Source organism: Amborella trichopoda, chromosome 2 (genome assembly GCF_054954075.1).
Source record: "Amborella trichopoda isolate Santa Cruz 75 chromosome 2, AtrichopodaSantaCruz75HAP2 v2.0, whole genome shotgun sequence".
Taxonomy (NCBI): Eukaryota; Viridiplantae; Streptophyta; class Magnoliopsida; order Amborellales; family Amborellaceae; genus Amborella; species Amborella trichopoda.
In genome coordinates, this window is record NC_142337.1 from 58,123,591 (window position 1) to 58,146,556 (window position 22,966).

Sequence of the window (22,966 nt, forward strand, 5' to 3'; positions counted from 1 at the left end):
CTAGGCTCTATACAAAACACACCCTTTTCTATTTTCAAAACATTTTCTCTGAAAGAAATGTATTGGATGAAAGCAGTTCGGTTGTTTTTTTTTTTTTAACAATATTACTGATCTTTATTCATAATGCTGAGTAAAGCAAGATCAACCAGCAATTACATGAGTAACCTCTAAAGAGTCCAAAGCAACAACTCCAGTGGTAGCCCTATACACATGCTGAAAAGCGAGTCCCATCCCTCTACGTATATCCAACACTTGAGCCCCATACTGACAACAGTCTCCACGCCAATTAGCTCTTTTTATTGTACCAGTTAATTATATTTAGGGGTTCACCTTCCACAATACGCACACAAAACTCTGCGTTATCCGCAGTATGGACCGAAAGAAAGTAATACATGTCCTTATGAGTTTCGCACCAAACCGCCATCCCGGTACAACCTGGATTCCTAACTAAACTACCATCAAAATTTTAACTTAAAACTTGAGTTGTTTTTTATTTTAACTTAAAACTGGAAAACTCCTCATAAATGAGAGGCCCTTCTTTCATTATGAAAAGAAGAGGGGGTGGAGGTCTTTACATACACAACACCCGTGACAAAAAGTGTGAGAGCTCTTATTGAGGGAGGAGAGAGTACAATTACTCTCCCATTTAAATTCTACATAAAGATCCAACCCTAGGAGATAAAGAACTTTGCGAGAACAAGTCTGACCTTGAACTGCTCATCATACTGCATTTGTACAAGTATTCGTGAGTATCCACCTTGCTCGAGGTTTTCAGTGTGGAACTGATTTCGACAGCTCTAGTAGTTGCCGAATTACCTACACGAGTTGATCATCTTTCTCCAAATTTGTTCACTGAAATTGATTTGTGAGCACTCAGGAATGATACTCGGTTACTCACTTGTTTAATTTCTGCTTCCGTTTTGACTGTTGGACCGGTTATTCTATATAATATAAATTTATTATATTATTTTGAATTTGATTCTTTTTTTAATTTGAATATTTTTTATATAAGTTTATTTAACATGACATTTTGATAGTATGTTAACCTCAAAAAAGGACCAAAAAAAAAAAACCAGCAAAAGACAATACGCAAACAGTACCCATACACATTGGTCGTTGAACATGTCAAGATTGAATCCACACTGCTGGGCTACTATTATTCCAAAAGGATGTGTTTACACCCACAATTTGATAAGAATACCAACACAGATATGCACTTTCCAAGCAACACAGCTTCCTTAAATTCAATAGAGAAATAAATATACACTCATCATTTAGCACTTGTTGTATATCTCAGCTCAATGACACATTATGAGGCATGGGGACACAGAAGCCAAAAATTGTTACCCCACACAGACACAGATCAATGATACATCACTCCTTCACCTTCCACAACATTACCGATAAGGTATGCCTTGTGTTCGACTAATATCTGGTTCGAGGCCTCCTTGCTTACAACAAGGACCATCCCTATGCCCATATTGAATGTTCGCCTCATCTCCGATTCCTCGATTCCTCCAGACTACAAAACCAATTTCGAATGTCAGTTAATTTTCTATTCCTTCATATATCAACATAAGTGGACTGTACAAGTATGGAAGATATTCTTCGTAAAGCTGTGGTTTTATGGTTGAACCTGAAAATCTCACTAAAGGGTTTTGATGTTAGGAACCTTGCAATCAATCATTTCTACCTCAATGATCATAGATATGGAAAAAAGGATAGATTTCTAGCCTGAAAATAGTCCATCTTGCAACATCTTTTCTAAGCCCTCAATTTCTAGTATTTACAGATTTGTTGGATGTGCAAAATTTTTCAAGCTTCAAAATCCACAGCGACGGGCTGAAATGGATTATAAGCCCATCACAAGGGGTTTTTGATGCTATGTCTGGTTTTCTGGGCAGGGCTTTGAGGTACAGCCTTGCCAAACTTTGTGAAGTAGTGACCTTACCAAAACCTCATCCTACAAATATTAGTGATGCAATGGGCATGCATATGACTAAACAAGTCAAATTACCATGGATTATTCGGAACCCCACCCAATTTGTAGAATATCCACTTTACTACTGCTTTACTCTTTTTGGGGTAAAAAAACACTGCACACAGACACCCAAGAGAGAGATCGAAGGCGGGGTGGGTTTGACCTGGAGGCGACGGAGGCCCAGGGGGAGGGGCAGTAGGGGTTGCGTATGATTACAGGTGTTCCAGGGAGAGTGTAAAAACCGTGCAAGGTGTCCAATCATATATGTACCCTGATGACAAATCCCATGCAAAGATTATCTTACCAATAATCTATCTACTGCAGCCCATACAGTCGATCACTAGTATTCACATTCCTTTAAATGCACATAACATATAACAGCAAGCTAACCACAGTAACATCTTCAACAACTCTATAATTTATTGGTACTATTAAGGGATTTGGAATTGAGCTCATATACCTCCTGGATCCAGTTGAAAATGGCAGGGACTTCCCAAGAGCCTTTGTCAATTGCAGCACCTAGACCTTTCGGAAAGACTCTCGGAATATTGTCAGTGAATCCACCACCAGTTATGTGGGCGATCCCTTTCACACCTCCTTTACTAATTATGTCAAGCACCTGTCAACCAATAGTCAATTTTACATACTCTTCAAGCCAAAGTGTCTTAGCTGAAAATAATTTTGAAAAAGAAAAAGAAAAGTGATTAACGGTGGAGCATAGAGAACCTCTTTGACATAGATGACAGTTGGGGCCATTAAAGCTTCTCCCAGTGTGATGGCCTGGAGACCATTACCAGGAAGTGAATCCTTTAAAGAGAGACCACTTTGAGCCAAAACCCTGTTTAACATCATTAAGAACCTTAGAACAGTAGAAATTAAATGTGCCTGGAAGAACTGAAAATCAATTATTGCTCAGAAATCCGCAGAGCAAGAACAAATACACTACTGGAAACCAAGAGATGACTAGCTTGAAGTATAAGTTTTCAGCTAAGAAATATGCATGGTCGATGATAGGCATTAATAACAAAAGAAAAAAGCTGGTAATATAATTTACGAGAGGTGATATTTTAGAATGTGCATTTTTATTTGGGCAATAACTTACTTTCTAACAAGTGAAAACCCATTAGAATGGACTCCACTGGATGGAAGGCCAATAAGAACATCTCCGGCCACAATGGATTTCCCATCAACCACTGAGTTCTTTCCAACAATACCAACGGCAAACCCACTAAGGTCATACTCTCCTTCCACATAGAAATCCGGCATTTCTGCAGTCTGCTTGCAAAATGTTAAAATCCGATTCCTTTTATAGATAACGAAGCTAATATCAGTAATAGCATTAATATTGATAATCAAATAATATTTATTGATGTCACTACTTCAAATGCGATTTAAAATTACAAAACTACGAGTTAAATGAACATATTCTCTCACAGCAACCACAAATGGGGGAACTCCAACCCTTTACAAACTTGAACTTGATTACATTTTTCACTTCTTCATGGAAATCATTTCCACAGCCAGAAATAAACACAAGGATATCATTGCCACATGCAGTATACCTAAGTAACTGGATTTCTACCCTTTTTTATAAATTCGCTCGGCAATTAACTTTTCAGAAGCTTTAATTGCAGCAACAAGATAGTTACATAACTTCATTGTAAAAGAGGTAAAACATACCTTCATTGTAAAAGAGGTAAACCATTCAGAAAATAAGAACCCATGAAAGAGTATCAGGTCTCTGTATCATGAATATTGGCTGCTATAACAAGTCAAGCAGGTATCACAAAACGTGCACATATGCTAAAGTTCTATGACACAATAGCTTGTACTTTTACAGCAGTGCAACCAACCATAAAGCAGATCACGTATTCATGAGTTTGGCATAGCACATGCACTATCAAAACAGCCCCAATAAATCCTGCTTTAAAAGTCAGCAACGGAATAGGTAAAACCTAATTCCAAGCTGAATGTAGTCAATATATAATTACAGCTAGTTAAATAATACATATAGAAAGTAAATCAAATGCAAAAAGCATAAACAAAAAGCATTTCCAAAAGTTGGATCCATAATTGTAAAAAGACTGAATAGTTGGATTCATAAATAAGAGCATCTTGATTCTTTCTAACATAAGAAAGAATAGAAAATGGTCTAATTGGGGTGAGGACCTTAAACTTTCACTAAACCCACCCCAAGGCCGGGAAAAGGAGGTGGGTTTCGTTAAGTCAGCAGCCAGTGTAAAACTTTGCCACATCTTACCATGGATCGTGAACCTATTGGAAGAACAGGATTCATATAGCCGACCCCAAATAATTGGGATAAGGCTTGGATGATGATGATGATAACAAAGAATACGAAAAACAAGGAAAATCAGGTGAAACCTGCCACCACAACTACCACTTTTAAGAGTTAAAAAATAGACCAGTACATTATGGAGAAAAATGGACCAGCATGAGCAAATCACAATATTGCTCCATAAGGAAGTAAAGGAGAGAAAGAACCCTCTAAGAGAACAATAAATTATCATCCAAAAGATAGCCACTACGTAAATAACTGGAAGCAATGTATAAGAAAGTAAAGTTTAGTTTCATGCATCAGCAAGGAAGTACCTCTCCCCCTAAAAGCGTGCAGTCTGATTGTTGACATCCATCAACTATCCCTCTTATCACCTAAAACACAAAGACACTAAGATCTCATCCAAGAGTATTCAATAAGAATTATCTAAACAACTTTGAATATGATATAGTACCTTTTCAGCTAGATCAACATCAAGGTGACTGGTAGCAAAATAATCAAGGAAAAATAGTGGCTTTGCTCCAGAAGTCACAATGTCGTTCACACTCATTGCTACCTGACAAAGTACATACTCATACTGATGACAAGCTCAAATTTTTTATTATTCCGATAAAAGGTGTTAACACACTCAGGAAAAAAGAGAAAGTAAGAAGTCAAGAAAGAAAAAAAAAAAAAAAAAAAAAATCCAGAACCAGTGTACATACCAGATCAACACCAATTGTGTCATGGATGCCAGTTTCAAAGGCAAGCTTCAGCTTTGTCCCAACACCATCGGTACCAGCCACAAGGTAGGAATCACCTGCTCATGGAAGAGAAATAATGATTCCTCATAATATTTAATCAAAACTAAGAAAATTTCCCTGTTCATCTTACAGTGGCACAAACATCACAGGGATGATATGTTTAGTGCCCCCCCCCCACCCCAACAAAAATAAAAAAAAAGACGTAAAATTCGAAGCAATAGGAGAGGGGATTAAGAAGGAAGGCTCAAGGAAAAACCACAATAGTAAAGAGCCCCATCCCATATGTATTTTTTCTGTAACTGCAACAATAAGTTTGCTTGGAATTTTGGCAAAATTACCTAAATTTTTCAAAACAAGTCGTAAATTTCAATAAATGGGATCACTAATTCACCATAACATCTCTATATGGGTGCATAACATGCAGGCACCACACAGGCTAATGGTACTAAGTTCCCAAAAAGTGAAGAAACTATTCTAATGGTACAAGTCTATTTCTTAGAAGCTTTCTTCTTTTATATGTAACTTTGAAGTTGAAATATTTTGCACACAAACCTAAATGAGAAAGGGTAGCTTAGTATGAAGGGGAATGAAAATTATGGATCATAAGGCATAAACTACCCATACAGGAGCCTTCATTACTCATAGTCATACAAAGTTTCACAACATCAACAGAAACCCCTGAATCACTGTGCTCTCCACATAAACTAAATTTTTGAAAACCAATTGATTTCTATCAAAAACAAACATTACATAAATAACACTTTCAAGGAACAAAATCAAATGCTAAAAATTCACGCAAAATCATAACCACCCAAACCATTGAGAATTGAAAATAATGATAGCATGCCTAAACCCTAAAAAAGAATAAGCACAAAACAGAATAGAAAAGAAAATTTTTTTTTTTATAAAAAGAAAAGCACACTTGTGTTGTCACCATTGAGACAATATAATATAAAGCATAACAAATCTAGATTAAAAGGAACCAAAACCATACAATCAATCAACAAACATAAAGAAGAAGGAAAATACAATCAAATGGAAAACTAAAAGAAACCCGAGAGAAAAAGGCACAACAACATCCAAGCAAGCCTTGAGGGATGCATAAGAATCCATGAAAAGCCCCGATGACCAGAAGATAAGAGACACGACAGCAAGGGAATCTAGCAACAAAAAAAAAAGAAGAAAATTAGGGCAGAAAAGAGACAAACCTAGAGGGAAAAGACCACCAAAGCCACCAATACCAGGCGCCATTTTCGCAATTCTTCGAACAAGCTCTGTACCAGCATCAATGTCTACCCCTGCATCTTTGTACGTGAGACCTTTGCTTTCACTTGCAATTACATAGAGAGAAGGAGAATTACGCACTGTTTTTTGGCCCATGGAGAGCTTTCGATGAAAGAGAGGGTTTTGAATGAAGCTTTTCTGGTTTAGCTGGGTTTTTTGCAGAGAGATGCCACTGAAGAACAAAGACTTAGCTCCAAGAGCCATGGCCAAACAAGTCCCTTTATGGTTCAGAGATGGTTTTTTGAGCTGAAGTGACCAAAATTCGTGCTAGAGTTTAGGGTTTTCGAGAGAGAAAATGCGGGGCCAAAATATGCTGCAAAACGCTCTTATGATGCCGAAACCCGAAATGAGATCAGAGATTTTTAGTCACTCTTCCAGTAGAGCAAACTATAAAAAGCGAGAAAATTAAGAGAGGCGCCAAGAGAAAACGCCCCCTTCATTTTCGAACTCGCTCTCTCCCTCTCTCGCTGTTTTTAGAATGCGGTTTGTTTAGAGTCGAGGCTCTAAACAATCAAAGTAAAGTGCACTCAAAGGTGCCCGATCGATGTGGTTTCAATATTGGAAATTTTTGTGATAGCTTTAAAATATATTTTTATTTTTAATTAAAATTTAAAGCTTAAAAAATAGTATAGATCGAATAAATCTACGAAAATTAAAAAATCTTGAAAATTGACCATCCAAAAACTTGAAATCTATTTTTTTTTCTCATGTCCATGCACCTTGATGTCGAGATAATCAATTTGAGGATATTTGAGCATCAAAACAACCTCTTCTAATAAAATTTTATAGATGGGCTCTAATTTGATTGAGACTCAACTCTATATAAACTTTTTCCTACTAGAATTGGGAGAAGGCAATGGACCAACTCATAAAAACACCGTGATTTAAAACCCGATGATTTTCAATCCGGATCTACTGTTGAAGTAAGGTGAACCTCAAAATCCTCCGGCATAGGAGAACCCTCCATTTGATCATCTCGACATTGAGATAAATGTACATGAAAAAAAAAAAATTCCGAAGTCCAATAAATAATACATCTTTTAATAAGTTATCTAGACTGTATATTTTCAATATTTTCAAGTGTTTCTTGATCTATTCAATCTGTACTTTCAAAAATTTTATAACTTAGGATGAAAAAATATTTTGAAGCCATCAAAACGTTTTCGATACTAAAACGACATCGCTAAGTAAATTTTATAGGTGTGCGGTATAAATAGGCAGCCTTATAAAAACCTCACCCTTTATTATTTGGTAAGACCCTTTTGGGCCCAAATTATTAAAATGTTTTTGATTGTTCAAACATCCTAACCCTAAACAAGGGTAATTTGAAAATATTTTATGATTTTTTTGATAAGTCAAATGAAAATAGAAGGTAGTCTTTTAAATGTTAATTAGAATCATTTAGCCCATTAATGATTATGTAAAATAAATATTTTCCCTTTTAACTTTGAAGGGACATATGCCATGAAGCATGGATCATGATTCGACTCGTTATAGCAACAATTTTTACTCATAAGCTCATCACCATCCCATGGGATGGGTTGGAGGACTACAAAGGGAGAGGAGAGAGGGCCCACCAAAACATGAATGGTGCATCCACTAATGGCCCTCGTTACCACATAGTTACCAATATCGTAAGAATCACAGTATACTTCGGTTTAAATAGAACTCAACCATCTCTCTACATTCCCCATGATAACTATACATGGGTCATACACCTTGGCGCCCTTTAGGAGGACTAAATTTGGGGTACAGGGTCTTTTTCTTTTTTTTTTCCTTTAGGAATGACAAAGGGCCCAGCTTGTTCTAACGCACTATTCATCGATACGTCCCATTTGTGAACCTGCTATCAACTAAGAGCCACCTAAACCTTGTGAAATGCAAAATGTACTCTATCCCACTCAAACCCCATTTATAAATAACTCCCTTGCTCTGTGGAGTTGTCAAGCCATGCAAACAGGGCCTGAAAATCTCCATGCTCATACATCTATTCCCCGAACAATGGATTGGCTTCCCTACACTGCCTAATGTTTTTAATGCACTTAGATTGGCTTTGGTGACTTAGATTGGCTTCCCTGTTGAGGCAGTGTTCTGTATTCTCAGATGTTCATGGGAGAAACCACAGATATGCCGAACTATCTATTATAGAAAACCATACCAATCTATGTAAACCATCGGAAACATGTCAACATTATTCAAATGCTTGAAAATCCAAAATAGTCGGAGCTTGATCCATCAAAATATTATCTAATCCAGAAGAAGCTACATGTTGTTATTTTCATTTTTGCCTTCTTGGTGTGCATTCTCATCAACCAACTGTACTTGAACCCCAATCATAAGCACATCTGTGCATGCCTTTGCATGTACACACACTTTCCTTTCACTATACATGCACACATGCACACACTTGGCATAGACAAGCTCCTCCAATTGAGAGAGGGGGCATCGCTTCAGGACTCTAGTGGAGTTATAAAAGCAGATGAACCATGGGCAACAATTATGGCAGGCACTGAGACCCAAGCCTATTTACAAAAGCAAATGAATGATGATCACCAATATACACGGTAGTAAAAATGGTCTACGCAAATTCAGCATAATGACTAATAATTCTACTATTGCTGCGAATTTTCTAAGGCCACCATGGCATGATTAGAAAGAGAAGAATATCTGAAATGGCTTCCACCACCCTTAGTCAAAAAGGCCCTCTCTGTCATCCCTCATCGCTTCCTCTTCCTCTGCAGTGAAATCATTCTCAATGTTGAACGTCTTTCGAATCTCTTCAGGAGTCTTCCCCTTAATCATATTCGCCGCAGTTTGGCAAGCCAGATCCATCAAATCTGGTATATCAAGAAAATTCGCAGCCTGAATACAAATAAACAATAAATGATTTTCTACAAATAAAAGAGTAAACCACTTAATATAAATTAATTAAATATAATTGTATAGAATGTTCAGCATTAAGAAATAATCCAGGCAGAATTCCCACTTGTCCAAGGGGATTTCTTTTTTTAAATAGGGATAGTACACTATAAGACCGGCAACCTTTTGTAAAAGCCTTCAAATTAGGTGGCTTGGGGTGTGGTGCTTAAAATCTGAGGAAATTCTTCTCAGACTATGTGCATAGAAATAACACACTCCTAGCCACCCGATTTCAAATATGATGGCTAAGGATGATTCTAAAACTTCTTTTACCAAAGGCAATTGGTCTTACTGCATACAATCCCTTTAAAATATTAGAACAAACAAATTATACAGCTATGACTATGAAACAGCATCCAACTATCCAAGTTAGTCTAGATTACCTAATTGAACCATCGTTTTTGCAAAGATATATATCTCTAGAGTGAATTATCACTTGTAAAAGAACCAAAATAGTTTTATCGAGCAGGAATCACATAGCATGCCTTCTCTCTACTATTCCTGTTTTAAATCCTTCACATCGTATCATCAGGACCTTTTTTCTCTTCCGATTCGCATATCATCAATCAGATAACATCTCATTTATATATAAGAAACAACTACAGTTCACTTTCACGAATCAGACATTCAGATGGATGAGTATTTCATTCATTTTGCAAATTCCCACTGACATGCAAACTTTAACACACATTCCAGAACAATCTCAAGAAACTCATCAGAAGCTGCAATCATTGTAATATCAAAATTCGCCACAAGACTAGAGTAACTATCCTTTTATTTTTAATGGGGATCAGTAACAATGCCTTCACTAATTTTGAAAATATAGTTAACATAATGGTATTTTAACTTGCAGCCCTAAGGTCAACCGAGACAACTTGCACTGCTTGCCCACAAACTTATTAAAAAACTTGAGCCAATCAAACTCCGCTGATTTATAATGCCCGTTAGAACTGACCAAACAGAGTTTGACAATGATGACCCTAAATATTTTGGGAACTGAAAAATAATAATAATAATAATAATATAAAATACTGATAATTTTGAATAATAGTTCACTATGTTATGCATGCACCATGGGACCACCCTAAACTTTCCCTTTTCACGTTTGTTTTAATTAAGTTAAGATAATTAAATATAAAGTGATGTATCATAAGGTGTCATTATAAGAAGATGATGTGTCATTAAGTATTATTATGAGATAGTGATGTGTTAAGAAGATGATATGTCATAAAGTATTATTATAAGATAATGATGTGTCATGAGGTGGCACATATGTAAGTAAGAAAAAAGATACATGTTTGACATGTGTCAAATGAAAATTGATCCTCTTCACTTACAAATAACCCTCATAGGCCCATCATTAGCCCATCACAATTTCCCTTTCTCTCTCCTCCCATATGTAAGTCCTTATTCTCTCTCTTAATGACTTTTTCCTCTCTCCTCATGCTCTCTCTTATAACAAATAGTTTTTATGTCTCTCGTAATGATTCTCTCATAACAAATGATTTTTCTCTCTCATAATATTCTCATAAAAATATTATTATTATCATAATGCTTTCATAAAAATAATATTATTATCATAATGCTTTCATAAAAATAATATTATTCTCATAATGATCCTCTCATAACAAATGATTTTTCTCTCTTATAATATTCTAATAAAAATAATTATATAATATTTTTCTCTCTCATAAAGACCTCATAATAGGTTCTCTCTCTCATAAGGTTCTCATAAAATAATTATATATTATTTCTCTCATAAGAATATAATATTTTTCTCTCCTTAAATATGAACATTTTTTTTTTATGCTCCCTCTCCCCATACATAAACTCATTTGGTCTCTCTCTTCCCATACCTTTAGCTGAACATCAGTAATCCCGGTCTTACTCTGGTAGCGATAGCAACACATCCATCTCAGAGTGTTGTATAAGTAAGTGACCTTATTTTCCTGTAAACTAATTATTTGAAAACTGGTATTTTCGTTTTTAATAAAATTGTGATAATCGTCTATTGTTATGAATTTTAGATACCGTAAGTTCTATGTGTAAGTGACCTTATTTTCCCATAAATAAAATTATAATAGTTCTGTCTATTGTTATAAATTTTAGACACTATAAATTTTACATGTACGTAAGATTATGAAAACTAGTATTTCTGCATTTAATTAAATTGTAATATTTTCGTCTATCATTAGGAATTTTTTAAAGTTGAAAATTTAGCATTTAACTCTGGATTTCTATAAGAATTCTTCTATTGTCAATAGCCTGCTTATCATGTTAAATTTCAATTTTTAAGAATGTCTCTTAGAACTACTACCTTTTTGAAACCATATTTAAGAAATTGAGCCCAAAATATTTGACTGGTTATTTATAGAAATATTAGTGAAAGTGATTGCTATAGATTGCTTCATGTGAATTCATGTTAATGATTTCAAGAATATTTTGAATATTCAATATTATTGTTTCCTAATATTTAGTGATAAAGAGTTTCTGAGATATTTTAAAGATACAAGTGGATCTATCCAGTACACTGGTAAGGAATAAGTGGACTCATCTGGTACACCGGTGCGATATAAGTAGACCTATTCGGTACGCCGGTAGGGAATAAATAGACTCATTCAGTACGCCGGTGAGATATAAGTGGACATATCCGGTACGCCAGTAGGGAATAAATGGACTTATCCGGGATGCTGGTGAGATATAAGTGGACCTATGCAATACGTCGGTAGGGATTAAGTGGACCCATCCAAGACACTGGTGGGGTATATAAGTGAGCTACTTGGGACGTCGGTAAGGTATTTAAAAAACTTTTGAATTATATGAAATTGTGTTCTTCATATTGTTCAATATGTATTCAAATCTTTGAAATTGTGTTCTTCATATTGTTCAATATGTATCCAAATCTTTGAAATTATGTCAAAACTGTATATTTCTATTGAAGAATTCAGAATAGTTCTCCTTGTATGCTTTTCCTCATATTATTTCAATATGCCTTCTTTCAAAAAATAGCTACATTTGTCAACCATGATTATTTTTAAGGATTATGATGGTCACTTACTGAGTAGCCAAACTCATCAAATTATTGTGAATTCTTTTCAGAATAAATTGCAGCCTTATTGTTCGAAAGTACAACAGAAGTAGCTATAGAAAAGTTTGTAGTCACAGTTAAACTTACCATTGTAACTTTTGTCCTATCAAAGATGTATATATATGGACCTTCATGTTAATATAAGTTGTAATAGATTTTGTACAATTTTGAAATTTTCTGAATGGAAAATCAGACAGTCTTGTGCAATATATAAAAGAAATTTCGATTTGTTAAAGATAGACTGTCACACCTCAAGAATGTTAGTATTACACAACTTGGGATGTGACATTCATTGACCCACCAAAGTTGTCCTAAGTGCTGCTCATAGTGGAAGAATGTCCAAGCCAGCCAAATAGGAGTTACCTTCTAACTGCTAGATAAGGGGTTACCTTTGTACTACCTTGCTGAATTCAAAGATTTATGAAACTTTGCCAGGTTTGTTCGATGAGGACTAAATGCCTAATTCTCCCTCTTGTTAGCCTTGTTCTACCAGTCTCTCTTGTGCTCATTCTCATCTTCCTATCTCTCTCTATAAGCTAAACAACAGTTACCTACCCAAAAAGAGAGGTGCTTCACTAGAGTGATGGAGGGTGTGGGGTATTGGCATTTATGTGCATATATAGATCCATGCAAACATGCACACATATGCATGTATATTTTGGGTTGTTCAAACTTCAGAATGACTTGAACAAACCTATTGAGTAAGAATGTCTAGTAAGCAGTCACAGAATTTTACTTCTTTTTTAAAAAAAAATTGGAATTACTAATAGCCATTTGATTAAGGTAAAACTACGACAGTTTCTAGAATTAGAGCCAATAGCTCATAATGGACCCTCCATACCATTTCACCACTAAAGGAACTACAGAAGTTCCATCATTGATGCTCCTAGAATGGCCAGAGAGCTATTGGTAACGCCATTTACCCTTACCCACCAGCCCTCTTTCCTATGCCATCTCCACATGGAATATTTTGAGGGAAGAATTCTGTTTCAATGTCAATGTTATGTCGAAATAGTGTGCATACCTTAGGGCACTCCTTGTTACCCTTAGAGAAGATGTCAGATTCTAGGAGTGAATAATATAACCTCATTCTGTTTTGATGTCAATGTTATATGGAATAGTGTGCATACCTTGGGGCACTCCTTGTTACCCTTAGAGAAGATGTCAGATTCTAGGAGTGAACAAAATAGCCTCATTATGCAAACTATTATCTCAGGTAAAATGGTGGCTATGCTCTCTTAAGAAGCCTTCCGTAAATATGCACAGTGACACTTCAAAAATAAAAAATAATCTGGAATTATATTGCCACTTTCTGCTTTTCTCTTGATAAAACAATAACCGATCTCAATATGCCTTCGTCTGGTATAGAAGACACAGTCTCTTGATAATTTTCTGTCATTTTGATAATCATAATACGACCTGAAGTGGCCAATGAAAGGTGAGGAAGTGTCAGCCAGGATAGTTATACAGTACTAGAAATCATAGCCCCCTAATGAACCTCAGCACCAAATAGGGTACGTCTCTATTGCTTGCTACTCCAAGATACTAAGCAACCAATAAAATACACAACTCCCACTTACTGATCTTCAAGTACTAGGATTTCTGTGCTAATCCAATTTAATAAACATAAAAACTCACATCCAAATTTGACCATCTCAAATTTTAACAAATGGATCCACCATTTAGTGTTCCTTCAATATCCTTCACAATCAAATTTCGCTTATCACACATCAGATGCATAGGATTATGCATGAACTGGTGCACCCAATCAACAAATAAATCTCACTCACATACTAGATATTATTTTCTAGAAACCACCAACCATGTATCGGTGCTAGGAAATAAGGGAGTACCATGGCAAAATTGTGCTGCAGTAACAATGTGTCACAAACAGATCTTTCAACTCCAAGAAAATCCATCAGTTCACTTAAATTGTGTATCAATATCTCTTTAGGTTTTTGATATTCATTGTATAGCTTTGACATCATCCACAAAGAGATTTTTGGATAACAAAGACAATCAATTGTCAGGCTCAGCTACTCTTGTAATAGAAGCTCTGATTTTGAGAATGTTGCAGAAACCATCACAATGCCCTTTGTGCATGTTTTAGCAAAAATTACTTCTTCACCTTCAGGCATCTTCTTCATGGAAAACAGGCAGTTATTCCTTGTTCTTCCCTTAGTTTCCTCGTAAAAGGCCTTAACAGTTAATGTAATCCCCATCTTGATTATGGAGCAAAAGGTTTCTCAGTAGTGCATTCTATGCAACTGAATGCGGATATTAGCAACTATTCTGGCCTTGAAATGATAATCCCCATTTGACAGGCATTTTACATTGTGCACCCACCTGAGACTCTTAATGTCCAAGTGAAAGTATAATCAACATCATCAATTGGAATAGCCACCACTTTGCCATCACGTGCAAGACACGAAATCGTCATGGTCTCTATCATAGGAGAGCCCCAACTGGTAAAAAAATTGTGGAAGGTAAAGGAGACTCCCATAGCTTAAAACTACCTTTAAGGCTCAAGTAACAGGCTAGAGGCTCTATAGAAACCAGTCTCAGGAAGGTGATGGAATACAAGGAGCATGGCAGCAACAGACAATGCGGCAATGATTGTAGCCAATCATACAACTCTTCAGCTTTATGGGATACCTTGTAGCATTGACAGCTATCAGTATGAACATTTTAGCCAGTGTTTCAAAACTCGCTAGTCAGACTCAAACTCGAGCGAGTCATTCAGACCAGGCAGGATGCCAGCCCGGGTCCTTGTGAAAGACTTACGGAACCAGCTGAGTCTTACCAGGTTCCCAAGGTTTCTGCATTATTGTTTTGAAACTTGACCAAGTTTGACTTGGACCCAGGCCCCACCAGATTTGAGGGCTGACTCCAGTTTAAAACACTGACTCAACAAGTGGGAGGAATTAGGAATCAAGCCAATCACTCTGATACTACAACAAACATTAAGTGAGAGCCAATTAATAACATGAACAGCTGTGTCAAAGGTCCAACTCATAAGCAGCTAGGATCTCAACTGTGAAACATCATAAAAAGTGTGGACCATGTTTGTGATTCTCTGGTTGTGCTTAGAAAGTAGAACTCCATTTGATGCCTCTTTAGCATAAAGTATAAGGACAAAGAATTTGTTCTATGATACCATCCTCAAAAAAAAAAAACAGACAACAATAACAAGGAAAACTCACTACCAGTATCTCTGCAGAACATTTTAACTTGGTGGTTCTAGATTACTCAGAAAACATCTTAAGTTGTTTAAAAATTGGAAACACATCTGCTTTATGCTTAAGAAAATAAATCCACATGAAAGGAGTGTGCACATAGTAATAGGAGACATTCTGCAGAGAGGCAAATGCTAGATTCTATACATCATCTTGCAAAAGCTCAATAGGACAAATGTTAGTTCCCTTAATAGACATAAAAGAGCTCATGGACAACTTCGGAACTGGGATTGAGATAAAAATAAAAAATAAATAGGATAAAAAGCATAGATCATAAAACATATAAACAGTAGAATAGTTGGTATGGCAAACTAAGCAATAGGCTCTATCTTCCAAGTTAAGACAAAGCATGCAATAGGATTAGGCTCTGTCATTCCTGAGTATGTGGAGATTCCGACACCAGAGTCCTTAACTATGACTTCCTAGGAAGCTTCATCGCCACAAGAAACAGTTGAGTGAATTCCAAGTAGCACATAAAACGGCAGAATTGATATTCCTCATAACTTTGCAAATCAGAAACATGTTGGGAGTAAATGCAAGTCATAAGATATGTAATTAATTTTTGTCATTATACGAAAGACTACTAAGAAATTTTATCTTGATTAGCAGTGACATGATTGAATCTAACAACAAAGAAATGTATCCAATGAATTCCATCAGCAATAGATGATTCAATTACAAATCAAATCGAAAAAACTTTCTAATAAAAGAATAGTGGCAGAATTCCTTAAATTGCATTAAAGTAGATACATAAATAGATAGATGGATAGATAGATAAAGAGAACTGGGCCATGCCGACGAGTTGATTCTAGATATTCAGCTGTCAAGTTCCACAGTCAGGAATGGGAAATAGTAGTTCTCTTTCCATCAATAGGCAGTTTCTTTGACAAAATTTAGTAGTGGGGGAAAAAAGAGAATGGAGAGGAGGATGAGGAAGGAACCATGAGAACATGAACGAAAGAAAATCAATAACAACTATCCCTTAACAATCAATATACTGTTAATTCACTATTTTACCACATCAAGATACTTCACCTTCATGAAATCAACATTCATCATTAGACATCAAAGAAGCATCTCACGCTTACAACAAGCTCTTCTATACCGAATTACACCCTTTTTTATCCACATAGAGATGTAATCAAATACCCTCCATGCCATCAAAAACAGAAACCCTCTTTCAAATCAATCAATCAATTGTAAAATAAACAGGTAATTATGGATTAATATACCGAACTTAAAGAAAAACCCCTGCTCACAAGCATCAAGTAAGACAGATCACTTGCTTTCATCTTCATATTTGGCATCACAAAATCAACAAACACGATAAAGAGAACTCAATAAAAAGAATAGCAAGAAAGAAACAATATGGCACAATTCAAGTAAACAGGAAATAATAAGCAAACTTGGAACTGTGAAATCCAATAACAAAAAAGGAAAGAGAATTTACCACAATGAGATCATAAAGTGTATCAGTATCAACATTGACAAATTTTGAATCCCAAACATTGATCGCCTTCAAAGCCCTCTGAGCCCTGCTCTTTTGAAGCTTCTTGGCCCTATCCACTGCAAATTTCTGGCGCATCTCCTCTTTATCAATCTGTACCTTCCTTTTCTTCCGTGTTCCTTCCATTTCAGCCATTTCATCAGAAAACTTCTCCAACTTCTTTTCAGAAGCGTCCATGGTCAAGGACCTGAGTTTCATTTTAGATTCAACGTGAAATTTACAATAATCGATGATCATGGCAAGGATTTTGCTTGAAATCTTGGGGAGAGGGATCCCAAACTCCGTAATCCCTTCCTCGATGATGCCCTTGATCATCCGTGATTCCATAGCCACGCACTCATCGACCTCGAAGGCCTTGGCTTCTGAGCTCCTCAGGATCACCTTCTTTTCCTCATTCATGTTTCTGCAACATGAACAACGAAAAAACCCGATGCTAGATTTGAAACCCTAGCCTTCGAGCTTCTCACTATCTAATGTTTAAATTGAAACCCTAGCCTCTCTCTCTCTGTCTCTCTCTAGAGAGAGAGAGAGTGGTTGCCCCAAGTTTTGAAGATAAATTCCCTCCAGATTTGGGCATGGAGAAGATGAGGTTAGGGCTGGTTAATTCAATGGGTTGGGCCACTACGTCATTAAGGGAGCCTTAGGTTACTGATTTTGTATGCTTCATAGGTCTGGTGTAGAGAGTCCTCCCGCGGGAGCATACTGTATACTACTTCAGGCTCCAAAGGCACTTTTATTAGCCAACTGTCCAAGAATCGATAATGCCATAAGTATGCTTTAAAGGCGTCTCTATAGAGGTTTCTGTTTTATAGTGTATTGAGGCCCCTCTCCTTTCTTACATGCCCGATGTGGGACTAACATGCGTCACGTTTTCAAGCTTGTGTAGATAAAGTAAGGATATTTTTTTGGACACGGTTTCTGCCCATGTAGAAATGAGTCGACCCTTAATCTTATTTTTGAGATGGATTTTCAGACCTAATTTTTAAGGACATGTAATCTCTGATATGGAGATCTTGAATGTGCTGTGTAAGACTAGCCGTCCGAACAAAATAAATTTTAAGAAATAAAAATAATAATTTTATGAAAAAATACATTTGAACCGTTAGTTTCAATTATTTTTAGATGGACCACTTATTTGCATCCATCTTTAAGATAAATGCTTTATACTTTGGGACAGCATATTGTAGATAAATATTTAGAGCCATGGATGCAATGAATAAAAGGCTAGAGAGCTTTTGCTCCTCTATCTCCATACCTTAAACACAATTATGTTTCCAACTTATAAGATCAATAAAATTCCTGAAGGGTGGACATGTTCGAATTTTACTAACTATTCTTTATTCATAAGTCAATAAAAGCAAAAGTCCTCGAGTAAATTTATGGTGGATTTTGCAATAATTATGGATTCGTTGTTAGATCATTTAACTCATGATTTGGCACAAGTGCTCTGTTCTAGGGTTTTACGGTAATAAGTTGTAAACCTTTTATTTCTTACTTATTAATGAAAAACGAGTAGGGGGCTTTCTCCCCCACTGCTTACCCAAAAACAAAAAACGTTTATATAAGGTTGCAACCTTAAAATATAGAATCACATATGCACCTCAAAAATCTATCGGAAATATTGTTTTAATGTTGAAAAAGCCCTCTAATCAATCATCTCAACATCGAGATCTATAAATATGAAAAAAAAACAAAAATAGTGCATCTTGTAACACATTATCTAGAACGTCCATTTTCAAGATTTTCATATATTTATAGATCTACTTGATTTTTACCATTTTTGAAATTTAAAATTTTCTAATTAGGTATGAAAATAGATTTTAAGATAATACTAAGAATTTTTTATAACAAAATTACATGTTATGATAAAAGTTTAATTGAATTGTTTAAGGTTGCAACCTTATAGAAACCTCACCCTTTAACTTATGCATGACCCATTTGAAATTGCTTTGTATTAGACTAACATATGGCTATTTCTTATCAGAAACCCAAGTCAGGTATCAGAGAAATCAGAAATTTGGTTTAGAACTCTTGTCCTTGAAATCCCCTTTGGTTCAATCACCATAGGTATTTCGATATCAAGAACAATTCTCGTTGTTTTAAATTTTTTATTGTTTAGGAAGTGTTCCTCATCATTTTTCCTCTCTGTAAATGGTTTTATTTCCTATAGAGTTGCTTGTGCTTAAATGAAAACCCAAAATAAGCTTATCACCTTTTATTTTGGTATTATGATATATTTTAGTGGTTGTATGCTCAAATTTAGACCATGTATATATATTCATGGTGATTGTAACCTCTTTTTTTTTTTACAGTGATGTGAATGTAATGGTCATGCTGATTGTAACCTCTGTTTTTTTTATATGTATAATGGTCAATAGACATCCAAATGTAATAGACGACATTGCAATATTAACATATTTATACAACATTACATTATTCACATATTTTTGTAATATAATAGAAGTACATAATGTAGCAGCCCCAATTTTTAAAAATTTTAAAAAAATTAAACTCAAAAAACTATTTTTAAAGATTTTCAGTAATTTTTGAAAATTTTAGAACTGATCTTAATGATTTTTTTCCACAAATAAAGGCATGTGACTCCAATAGCTCTCTCACTCCCTCTAATCCATAAGAGATAAAAAATAATGAATTTGAATTAGGAACCATTAGAAATCAAAATTATACATTTGAAATAAGATTCATGAGAGATCTAAATAACACATTTGAATTAGGATTGGTAAGGGTGCGCCAGGCCCGTGCAATAGTGCAACGCATGGGCGACGCTCAAGGGACCCACAAGCAAGCATATCATGTGACCCACTGAGACTAAAGACTAGAGAGACTGCTGAGGATATGGGCCAACATACAATAAGTAAAGAGAAGATATAGAGCCTACTTTCAAATAGCATTAAGAAATGTGGTTTTACTACTAGAAATCTGATAGCCTTAAAATATATTTTCATATTTATTTATAAAGTTTAAAGCTTTAAAAATAATATCGATCGGTAGATCTATGAAAACTTGAAAATTGACAATCCAAAATGCGTTACAAAATAGACAATTTCCAAAACTTGAAATCCATTTTTTTTCTCATGTCCATTCATCTTGATGTCGAGATGATCAATTTCAAGATATATGAGCATCAAAACAACCTCTTATAGTGAAATTTTTGAGGTAGGCTCATATTTGATTGTTTAGAGCCTCGGCTCTTTATAAACTTTTCCCAATACCAAAAGCCTTTGTTCATCTTTTTCCTATCTCTCAAAGTGCTCCTCATTCTTTCTCTCCCCTTCCCAAATGCTCTCTGTCCCCTTTCTATTCACCCCTCTTTCTTTCTTTTTTCTTTTTTTTTTCTTTTTTTCAAATATTTAGTTTTTTTTTTTTCAAATATTTAATTTTTTTTTTTAATTTTTGTTTTCAACATGTATACTTCTCGGCCGAGCCCACTCGAACTCATCTGAGTAACGTGGCTTGGGCCAGGGCCAAGTCTGCCAACCCGAGTTACTGAACATTGAGCACAACTTGTTTCACGGTAGTGCACTCCACAAATGACCTGCTGGTTTTCTTGAAGGGAAGAAGAAAAGTAGGAAAGAAGTAACGATCCGAGCTTAACTTCTCTGTTTTTCTGAGGAAAGTGAGCAACTCGCCTACTGTCAAAACCAGGGCTTACGCTTTTTCCTCTCAACATGTGCAGGGTTTTTGTCTAACATTCTTGTAATACAATGATCATTGGGCTTTGCGACTAAGGTGAAATTGAGGAAGCTCTGAACTTACTTTCCCTGATGCAAGCTTGTAATGTCCGACCCACAATCGTCACATATAATGCTCTTATTTATGGCTTTTGAAACTGATTTGCTTGATAGAAGCCGAGAAATTACCAGATAAGATTGTAGAGAAATGTTTGGCTTCTAGCGTTGTAAGATAAAAGTTCTTGAATTGATGGGTAATGTAAGTTGGGATAAATGGAAGAAGCTCAATTTGTCAAAGAGATCTGTGCTTTGATGTTTCAAATGTATAATTCTTGCTGGATTTTCCTGCGTTTCCTCAACTTGTTGCAGAGTTGTTACTAGATTGAATTGTTCAATTCTCTAACACATTTTCTTAATTCAGTCTAATGTTCATATCCATTTTTTTTTGCTGTCTTTTATAGCGAAATTAAGATTATGGGAAATATTTAATGGAGGATATTGAGTTAGGCTATTTTCACATAAAAAAAGAGTAAGGCTGCTATCATTATAGTTTTTACCTCAGATTGTCTTGAACTTGATCCATATTGAGAAGGATGTGTGTTACTGATTAATGAATCTAGTTATTTTGAGTCAACGACTCACTAAAATTTGTGAGTCTCCTTATGCATCAGATGTCCATCTCTAAGATGGATGTCAAAAAAAATACCTCCACTAAAAGCTAAAATAGATGCAGAGAAAAAAAGAAAAACAAATTTTATCTTTATCTTTCAAATAAGAAAAATTCAAGATCTACGATCATCATAGTCACCATAAAATTTTGAAGGGGGGGACGCATATCAATACGCGAGTCTGCTGGCTCACCAAATACTTTTCCTTCATTAATTGGATTACTATTTCTATACGGTTTCTATGAGTCCATCTTGAAATGAGTCACCTCTTAAAAATCTATTTTTGAGATTGATTTTTTGACCTAATTTTTATACATGTAATCTCTAACATGGAGATCATGAATATGAAAAAATAATTAAATTTTGAAAATTAAAATAATAATTTTATTAAGAAAACAATTGGACTGTGAGTTTCAATTGTTTTTAGATAGACCACATATTTGCATCCATTTTTTAAGATGGATGCTTTATACCTTGGGACCGCATATTGTAGAAATGCAGTCCAGCCCCGTATGAAATAATTTTCCTTACTATTTTATGATTTAGAATGTGTATTTTATAAGAAATATTATGGATGTTCGAACCATCGGACCACATGATTTTTGTAAAAAGTTCAACAGAATGTGGTCCGACGGTTTGAACATTGGACTGCTTGATTTACCTGAAAATTTCAACATAAGGTGGTCCGATGTTCAAACCATTGGACCGCTTGATTTGCTTGAAAATTTCAAATGGTTTGATCATCAGACCTCTTGATTCACATAAAAATTTCAACAGAAGGCGGTTCGATGTTCGAACCATCGGGCCACTTGATTTACATGAAAAGTTTAACAGAATGTGGTCCGATGGTTTGAACATCAGGCTGTTTGATTTACATAAAAAATAGTAACAGGAAGCACTCCAATGTTTGAATCATTAGGCCGCTTGCTTTACATAAAAAATGAAAACATCAGTTTTCAAAAAAAAAAGAAAAGAAGAAGTATGTCAGGTAGAACATAAAGTTTGCAATAACCATTTCACAAGATAGTGAATATGCGACAACATATAAAAATTATAGTGCAGATAAATCTAGTGAGCCACTGGTCAATATTACAATTTGCAACAAATCCATACATAGGGTACCCAAATGTTGATAAACGTAAAAAACATCACAACATTGATTCAATGTCTTCATAAAAAATGTGCATCCAAATACTAGAAGCAAAATTAAATATAAAAAATTGTAGCATTACTCAATTCTCATAATACATATGAAACATAGAGATATTGATTCAATAAAACATAAAATGGGCATCTAGATATAAGGATCAATATGAAAGATATGAAATTGCAGTTACTTATAATTAATACACTCTACTAGCAATAAATGTAGAAATTTCATATTAAATAAAAAGATTAAACAAACACAAATAGGAAATTGATACATGACGTTTAAATTCATTTTGTGTACCTCAAAAATTTGTTTCACCCAACTTCATTGTTTATACGACGTACAAATACGAAACCCTGTTAAAAAAACTCCAGAAATTTAGGGCATATGAAAAAGCGAAGT

The 22,966-nt window shown here is 35.2% G+C and overlaps 2 protein-coding genes across 10 annotated transcripts; both read right to left on the reverse strand.

The window, feature by feature from the left end:
• Window positions 1-1,125: 1,125 nt before the first annotated feature.
• Window positions 1,126-8,582, reverse strand: PUR5 (phosphoribosylformylglycinamidine cyclo-ligase, chloroplast / phosphoribosyl-aminoimidazole synthetase / AIR synthase (PUR5)). Of its 8 annotated transcripts, XM_088858883.1 has the most exons (10): window positions 6,386-6,835; window positions 6,229-6,318; window positions 4,982-5,076; window positions 4,732-4,833; window positions 4,592-4,651; window positions 3,084-3,256; window positions 2,708-2,819; window positions 2,442-2,600; window positions 2,145-2,252; window positions 1,126-1,522 (listed from the first exon to the last, which is right to left on the reverse strand). In XM_088858883.1, exons 2-10 carry the CDS (start codon window positions 6,269-6,271, stop codon window positions 1,364-1,366), a joined length of 1,011 nt encoding a protein of 336 aa, XP_088715009.1. In that variant the 5' UTR covers window positions 6,272-6,318; window positions 6,386-6,835; the 3' UTR covers window positions 1,126-1,363. The 8 variants fall into 8 exon arrangements, 5 of the variants coding, with proteins under 5 accessions (XP_088715009.1, XP_088715007.1, XP_088715008.1 ...); XR_016049783.1 differs by having other exon boundaries at window positions 3,084-3,284; window positions 6,229-8,582; XR_016049784.1 differs by having other exon boundaries at window positions 2,018-2,252; window positions 3,084-3,284; window positions 6,229-8,582.
• LOC105420412 (SKP1-like protein 1B) lies at window positions 8,532-17,832 on the reverse strand. 2 transcript variants are annotated; one of them, XM_088858885.1, is made up of 2 exons: window positions 16,998-17,832; window positions 8,532-9,141 (listed from the first exon to the last, which is right to left on the reverse strand). In XM_088858885.1, the coding sequence occupies exons 1-2, from the start codon at window positions 17,451-17,453 to the stop codon at window positions 9,136-9,138; spliced, it is 462 nt and encodes a 153-aa protein (XP_088715011.1). In that variant the 5' UTR covers window positions 17,454-17,832; the 3' UTR covers window positions 8,532-9,135. The 2 variants fall into 2 exon arrangements, with proteins under 2 accessions (XP_088715011.1, XP_011622217.1); XM_011623915.3 differs by having other exon boundaries at window positions 8,532-9,166.
• Between the last annotated feature and the right edge of the window lie 5,134 nt (window positions 17,833-22,966).